The 8403-nt window shown below is 36.9% G+C and overlaps 1 protein-coding gene across 1 annotated transcript in view; it reads right to left on the bottom strand.

Annotated features, from left to right (window-relative positions):
• PDZD8 (PDZ domain containing 8) overlaps positions 1 to 8403 on the bottom strand; it is a 145086-nt gene that overhangs the window by 33031 nt on the left and 103652 nt on the right. The window contains exon 4 of the mRNA XM_009278096.1: positions 7384 to 7486. Within this exon, the coding sequence (XP_009276371.1) occupies positions 7384 to 7486 (103 nt within the window). The remainder of the gene's footprint in view (positions 1 to 7383; positions 7487 to 8403) is intronic.

An 8403-nucleotide genomic window follows, 5' to 3' on the forward strand; every position in this document is an offset into this window, starting at 1 on the left:
CTCTTACAATAGGCCATACTGTTTATACAAACAAAGTTAGCTTTCATGCATCAACCATCTATTTATTTAGCAAGATCAGCTATCACTGTAAATCAATTTCTTTGCAAATGAGAAACAGCTGCTGTAAAACCTACTTAAAAAAACTCTTTCCTGCATCCAATATTTGGACATGTAGCAGAACAGATGTCAAGAATACAAAAAAAAAAGGCATCAGCACCACATCTAGTGACACACTAAAACAGTGTGCCTGTCTTAGCTTTTACACGCATTTTTAAGGAAAAGGTATCATTTAGTGTTTACTTAATAGTTTTATAGTCTAAATATGAAGTTGTAAGTTAAAAAGTATGACAAGAAAAGCTTACAATTGCTATTCAAACTGGGTACTATCAGGAGGATATGGAAGACAGGGAACTAAAAGGTAACTCAGACTCTACTACAGGTTGATTATTACATGAGTATCCTCCAAGGAAAAAAAACACACAGCGAAAATGAATGTTGTTTAACAGCTCTGTAAAAAGCATTAAAAGAACAGAACTAATCCCTGATCAAGCTTGGAAGTTTTATATAATTTTTGTCCTAGAACAGTCATACAGAGAGGTCTTACAAAGGTGAATTCACCCAACACAGCCATCTAAAAGGCTTGTGCCTCTTTCATGACTCTTTCTGATGAATCGGGAGGAGGTCAGTACTACGCTTTCAGGCAGTACAACACCCTGCAAAATATCAACTCAGAAGACCCCAACTGAATAGACAGTATTACCAGTGGCAGCTGCAATACAACTTGGTTACAAAAATTTAATGGAGATTTAGACTGGAATTAAGTGGCTTCAAAACAGACTTATTTCACTATACGAGACAAGAATCTGGCTGCAGAACTTCTCTTCCCAAATGTGGGGTTGAGTTTTGATGAGTTCTGTTGGCAGCTCTCATAGTAAGAGTTGGGCATGGGGAAGCACAAGCACACACACGGAGCATTAAGCCCTGCTCATTACAGATTATTCTTACTCAAGTCATTTTATTTGTTAATCTTTTCATCTGGTATTTTAAATTTGAAACTCAGCAAGATGGATTCATTGCAAGCAGTCAACCTCTGCAGCACTCCAGGGGAGGCTCAGAACGATCACGACTTCAAGCGTGGACAAAAGGAGAAAGAAGGTGCATGTAAGGGAAGTTACAGACTTGGATGCACATGATGCATTTAGTATCATCTGCTGCCAAATGCAGTAAAGCGTGGTGAGCACTGCTTTCTACCTGTCCCAGGTGAGGGTACGCATGTCCAAGGATGCAGTACATGATAGCTTCTGAACGGTTTACAAGCAGGCAAGAAGTATCAGGTCAGGCTGTGACTGGAGTGATGACATCTGGTTCTAAACAACTACCTGAATATACATGCACTAAAAAAAAAAGCTGTTAGTTGGGGGTTTTTGGGGGTTTTTTTAAATGTTCATATTCAATAGTCTCTGAGCAGTAAAGAACTACAGTGCATTTTCACAGAAGGTCTCATTAAATCACAGAAAAGCCTTCTGAAGCCCCAAGTCAAAAAGCTCAAATGTTTTAAGATGAGACAGAAAAAACCCTGATGGCCTTCAAGTTTATTTGAAAGATGGATTACAGAATATTATGTAAGGCACAAATCTCAAAACTATTCCCTATTGTATTTACAAATATTATCAAATTTTACAAGTTCATGAATTTTCATAAAAAGTGACATTTTCAAAAAGCTTCTCTTGCTCTAATCCTCCTCCTTTCTTTTGATAGGATTAAATACTGAAATGGCAGGCTGTTAAATAAGCACACTGAAATGCCAACTGTGAGGCATTTAACTCCATGTATTTACAAATTAACATTTCACAGTTGCTTCAAATTTCGACATTATAGTTTAGTATCTTCAGGCAACTCATTTCAGAAGGTGCTGGATTTGATTTACATTATTTCTCATTTTACATTCATATGTTTACAGTACTGGAATACCTTTAAGTTTCCCTTAATCCCTGATAAAGGAAATTTAGTTTTATGAAAGGCTGAGAAATATTGCTTTGTTTTTATAAACAGGTACCAACCAGCCTGCCTACAGCAATTTCAAAGTTACCATTAAATTTACCTATAAAAGGCCATATCTGTCAAGATAATCTCCACTTCTTTTGGTGAGGTTATGGCCCATATATATGTATGCATACGCATGCACAAATTCAGAGTGCGATACTGAAAGACAGTGTCACTGGTCCTCCCCTTCAGTTATTCCAGCACTGACCACAATGTTCAGAATGAACTGGAGAAAACATCAAGCAGAATGCCTAAAAAAGTGGTGGGATGCTTATCCTAATTCTTTCCTTCTATTATTAGGTTACTTCAGAGGATATTTGTGTGCTCCTGAGACAACTGCTGCAAAAGTAAAGTCCTATGGGCTATTAGATGTGGCATTTTAGATAGAAATTTTTACTTTGCAGAACATGAAATGCAGTTTCTGTATTGCTAAAGTTAGTATTTACAGAAGGGGTTTCAAAAAAAAAAAACAAACACAAAACCCCAAACAAAAAAAACCACCCGCCAACAAAAACACCACCACTTACTACCTTTAGGAATACAAAACTGTGGCTACTCCTACAGTACCACCTCAGAAAACGTATTAGTTGCAACCAGAATTTAAAGGTGTTTTCTTAGATTACCTAACTTGATTATTTCAAGATCAATAACGATTCTCTTGCGCTTCTGAACTTCTATTAAAAAAAAAAAAAAGACAGACTTAGAAGAAAACTTGGTACGGATACATTTAGTTTTGCAGTTGAGCACCTCTCCCCCATTACTTTACATTCATACAACCAATAAAAAAAACCCACAAAACATTTACAATTTGTACATGCTTCCTGGGTATAAGAGTATCAGAAGATAACAGTCTATTTGCAATAGTTTCTACAATTGTAGAAAATTTATCCGTCAAAAAGAATCAGTACCTAAGAAAGGCAACATGACTACCAAGATATGTAGAGCAGTTCATATGAACCGAGGTTCTCATTCCTATACAACTATACCCTTGATTCGTTCTTCTCTGCACTGCTGGAACCAGAGGAAAGTGCCAGCACTCACCACACTCTGGACAGCCGAGCATCCACAGAGCAGTCAAGGCATTGCATAGGCAACATAAGGGGTACTTACAGCTGCAAAGCTAACCTCTCTGTTACTAATACCTCAAGGTCATTTCTATGTCCACTCTTCTACCACTTTTAAGGTAGAGGCAGAATATTTTCCTTTTATTCATAGAGCAACTTCAGTTTCTGCTGAAAAATTACACTATTCTTTTTCGAAATGACCTTGAGGTATTAGTATGTCCACTCTTCTACCACTTTTAAGGTAGGCAGACTATATTTTCCTTTTATTCATAGAGCAACTTCAGTTTCTGCTGAAAAATTACATTATTCTTTCACAACACTATACATGAAGTGCTGGCACAGGTAAAGTCAGGAGCAAGGTTCTCACCAAGTGTAACAAGGCCAGGGGCCTGCTCTAAACAAATGTGCTCCAAGGAAAAATAGAACAATTCTTTTTGGTTGTAGAAATCAATCTGCTGTTGCTAACTGGCAGTTCAGTGGACATAACCATTCACATTTATGACACAGCCTCCATTTAATATCTACAAACATATATCTAATTATTTAGACATATCTAATTATTTAGTCATAGAACACCTGTCTAGTAATCCAATGCTGCTAATGCTGTCTAATTACTACATCCTATCCATACATAATTAAGTTTTGCATAGCAATGCAGTGATTAATGTTAATTAGTAGTACATGCTGCTGGATTTAAGATAGTTAGGTGTTTACATGTGTCACATGGGAATGTGCCAAATCACCTCTCTGAAGTCTTATTGGTGTTTCAGATTGATTTGATAAACAGCTTAGAAGCCTGAGAAACCTTTGTATTGTAACAGACACTTCAATAATGCTCCAGATATGTTCAATAACACAGCATCTTTTTTCAAAACCAATTTTGACATTTACTAATATTCCATAAATAATGGGATCAGATTAAAGTCTCACCAAAATTCATTATGAAGTATTAAACCTGTCTAATCTTTTATCACTACTACTAACATAATAAAACAAATGAAAATGCCAGGAAGTATAGAAAGTTATGAGAATTTTCCTCGGGACCGTTGTAGAACATAGTCTGGATCAGAGGATGTATGAGGCTCTTATAAATTAGATGCTTTTAAACCAGCACAAATTTATCTACTTTTTACTTCAACTTGGTCTATCATTTCTCCTCCATAGTTTCTGAAGTTAAGTCTAACAACTTCATCTTAAATAATTATTGCACACGTGGGCATTAAAAGGATTTCATATTAGAAAGATATTAAGTATTGTGATCAGCTGCCTTGTGGTTAGCACTGCATTAGAGCTAAAAATCCATGATCAATGATACAAGTAAACTTTTTGTTTGGAAAATATCACAACGTCTTTTCTTTAAGGCTTCCTGTTTAACTATTCACACAGTTATCATTTCTCAGAAAAATAACTAAACTCCAATGTTAAGTGTGTTAGCAACACTTCTTATTTTGTTAGGGGTCTTTGGCAACACTCTTGTCAGAGGAAATCAGCAAGATCTGATTTCCTAAGGAAGACGCTTCCATGATTTCACTACATCTGTTGAATATAAGTTGGGAAGCAAAAAGTAGTTTTGCAAGTTGCTAATTTTCAGTTTCCATATTCTACCATATCAAGATTTTCAAAAGCAGGATCTTAAAATTAGGCTGCCTATCTAGTGGCCTAAAGTTCAAGGTGGTTGCACACAGTGAATGCTTCATATTGACAGCAGAGCTAGAGATGCAGCAGCTCAAATCAAGGAATCTCTGCTCTCTGGCAGGGTGTGTTTGACCTATGCTTAATGAAGGACTGCAACACAGATGCATAGAAAACCTTTCTGTACACTGCAGGCCAGATTTCCAAAAGCTTAAGAAATTTTAAAGACCTGCCATTTCATTTTAGATGCTCAAACAGAAGATGAGTTCTTGAGAGCCTCACCCTGAGTACTTTTCTGTAGGTTTTTTTTTTTTAAAAAGGAGCTATTCCACCCTCCATCAGTTTAGTCCTACTGCCATCTGCTGTCACAAACACACCAGTGCCACACTGTCTGCAGAGTGTTTTTTCTTTCCTCTTCTGTTGTTAGTGTAAAAGAATATATTCCAACATTGCTACTCAAAATTATCCAAAAATAAACACAGATTAATTTGTCCAGAGAAGCATAATGGTAAATCAGTTTACTGACACTGTCATCGGTAGAGCATCAACCCTGCAGCCCTGTGCATGGTTTCATATGCAGCTTATCGCAACAAAAGGGTCATTCACATGGGTAAGTATTAGCAGGATCTGGTCCAGATCACAAAATTGGTCGGGTTTTTTGGTGGTGGTTTGTTTTTGGGTTTTTTTTGAACCCTGGCTGTATTGCTTGTTTCTTGAAAATTTTGAAATATTTATTATTATTAGGAAAGGGTTAAAACTATGAACTGGCCAGACTACTAAGGCTGAATTGCTCCTACCTTATCCTTATGTGATCATGCAAAGAGGCTTAAACCTTTATATTAAAACAAACCAGAAAAAGTTAAAATTAAAAACTGCTGCATAAAACAGATTAAACAAGAAGGTCTGAAAATAAATTACTCAAATCTACCTCCTGCCTAGTGCTTCAGTGAAGTCTAGCAACCTCCAGAATTAAGCAAACTCAGTAATTCCTCTCAGGACCACTGGAACGCTTTATGCCATCACCTCTGGTGGTGCCATCCTTCAGCAGCTTAAACTAGCTGAAGCTGCTGCCATCCCACCCTTCTTTCTCCTTTCCACTGACACTGGAGCTATCATGCAGCAAGCCAATTCAGGGAGTTGAAATGGCTAACTCACAACCGCATAAACACCACTGACTGTGTTAAGAGCAGGTAGAGAGGGGGCCAAGACAGAGACAACTCTGGAGAACATAGTCCTGAGCTGCCATCGGTTTCTATGATGTCTCGCTGCCAAACCACGCTCTGAGAAAGTTCCCTGCAGTTTCTCGGTCTGCACTCCAGCTGCAGGCTCCCCACTTGTCATTTCTCTGCCACACACAGAAAGCTAATTGCCATGCAGCATTACAGGTTCCTAAGAGAGCATAGGTGAACCTCTACCCTCCCTTCAAGTTTTTCGTTTGACTAAGAATACAGCAGCTAAGACAACAAAAAGAGGCTTTCTGTCTGTTGCTCAGCCATACACCCTTTTTGGCAAAACATAATAAACAGTAAGCTGAAAACAGGCATCATAGCATTTATCACAAGGAGTTTTAAAAACAATGTAAAGTGGAATTTTATTGCAGAAACTGAATGAGATGCTGAAGTTCTGGATTCTTGCTGCTCCAGTGGAAAAACGATGCTTGTCTCCAAACACAAGTCCAGTCAGATATAACAAAGGCACAGGGCTTAAGCTAGTTGCACTCAGATAGCAAAGGGTAAAACGCTGGACATTGATTTTTGTTCCAGTGATTTCTTTGTATGAAATCAACTGTTAAAGTCTTTTTAAAGCTTTTAGCTTTTGGTGGGTTCCCCCCTCCCCCCCAGTAGGCACATTACTTATTGCTCAGCATAAGCTCAATTCAACTTGACGGTTGCCACAATATCACTCTGATGTGAAACTGAAAGGCTTTCATACATTGCACCTCTTGTTTGAGGAAAAAAAGGTAACCCTCATCCTTACACACACACAAAAAAAGAAAAGCAATTTGTAGGCTGTATGCTGCTAAACTTATGTTATCAAGTATGATAATCAGTAAAACATTAACTTACAATACCACCAATACTACTTTCTGTATTTGCAGACACTTGTAGAAGTGTTTTTCTTTAGCAGACAGGGCAGGATTCATATGCTCTAAAAAAGTTAGAGAGCTATGGCAATTGCCTACATTTTCACAAAATGCAGGGGAAAAGGAAGTCAGTCACGAGCTCCCTCTGATCACACACGTCTTCAACACTCACATCAGAAGGGAATACACTACTGGCCAGTGAAAGACAGGTGAATCTTACTCACTGTTTTCTAAACATTGCCCCAACCAAACATAACAGGACTATAAGAATGCATATTTTACACTATTTGTTTTAATGCAGACAGACAGTTGACAATATATTCAAACCAGGTACATTTTCAAGCACAGTTGTGGTAACTGAACATGATGTTATCCATACATGTCAATTTGACAGTGAAATACTTTGGATTAAAAAGTAAATATAACAGGTCTGTTATGTTTTGGTTGTGTTTTTTTTTTCTGCTATATCACCCATTTGATTGTCCAAAGATACACTCTTTCTAGACAATGTATTAAGAGCTAAGACATACTGCAATATGCAACGGTTATACCCTTTTTTACCGTTTTAATAGAACTTCTTGATTTTTCTTCCCAAACATTACTGCTCAGCTCCATTGTGCAATGAACATTTGTTTCTCTTTCATAGGATCCAAACATAAGTAACCTGAAATAGAAAAGCCTATAGTAAGAATTGTAATACTATTACATATATCCCAGATATCATATTAAACTCATTCTTCATTTATATACTCTATTATTGTTATCAATGTGTACACACAGAGAAGTCCACACAGAAAAGATTCCACAGGCACAGCCTTACACCAAAGGAAAGACACTGCCACCCTCTAGTGGAAGAGCTCCATAAATATCAAATATAATTTAAAATTTTTAGCTAGGGGTTTTTTGATTGGGTTTTGGGGTTTTTTTTTGCTATTGTGTTTCTCTTTTTCTTTTCTTAAATAAAGTATGTGTACACACAGAGAAGTCCACACAGAAAAGATTCCACAGGCACAGCCTTACACCAAAGGAAAGACACTGCCACCCTCTAGTGGAAGAGCTCCATAAATATCAAATATAATTTAAAATTTTTAGCTAGGGGTTTTTTGATTGGGTTTTGGGGTTTTTTTTTGCTATTGTGTTTCTCTTTTTCTTTTCTTAAATAAAGTGTTCAATCACCAGACTAGTATTTTTCCATAAAAGAATAAATTTGTTTTTTTAAAAAGCAACAATAGCCACAGGAGTCTTCCATTCTAGTCCTAAACTTCACAATATACTGCAGCTCTTCTACAGCGTTACTGTAGATTAAAGTCACAGTTTACTACTGCTTATGTTTCTATTTCACTAAACTGGGATCCTCTCGTATCAGTAATTTTTTGTAACATTCATAACAAATGAAAGAGTAGTTCTTCATGCATGATACCCTATTCCAGAAGGCCATAAAGCTTTTTAGGTAGATATCAGTACTATAAAAGAAAAAAAAACCCACAGTAACCTTTAGGCTATAGAACAGCAATAAAGTTGTACACAGCTTATCTCACAGTAGCTGGAAGCAGATAAATATTTTGGAATAAAAAATGCAAA

The sequence above is a fragment of the Aptenodytes forsteri genome, unplaced genomic scaffold (assembly GCF_000699145.1).
Source record: "Aptenodytes forsteri isolate BGI_AS27 unplaced genomic scaffold, ASM69914v1 Scaffold15, whole genome shotgun sequence".
In the NCBI taxonomy this organism is placed as follows: Eukaryota; Metazoa; Chordata; class Aves; order Sphenisciformes; family Spheniscidae; genus Aptenodytes; species Aptenodytes forsteri.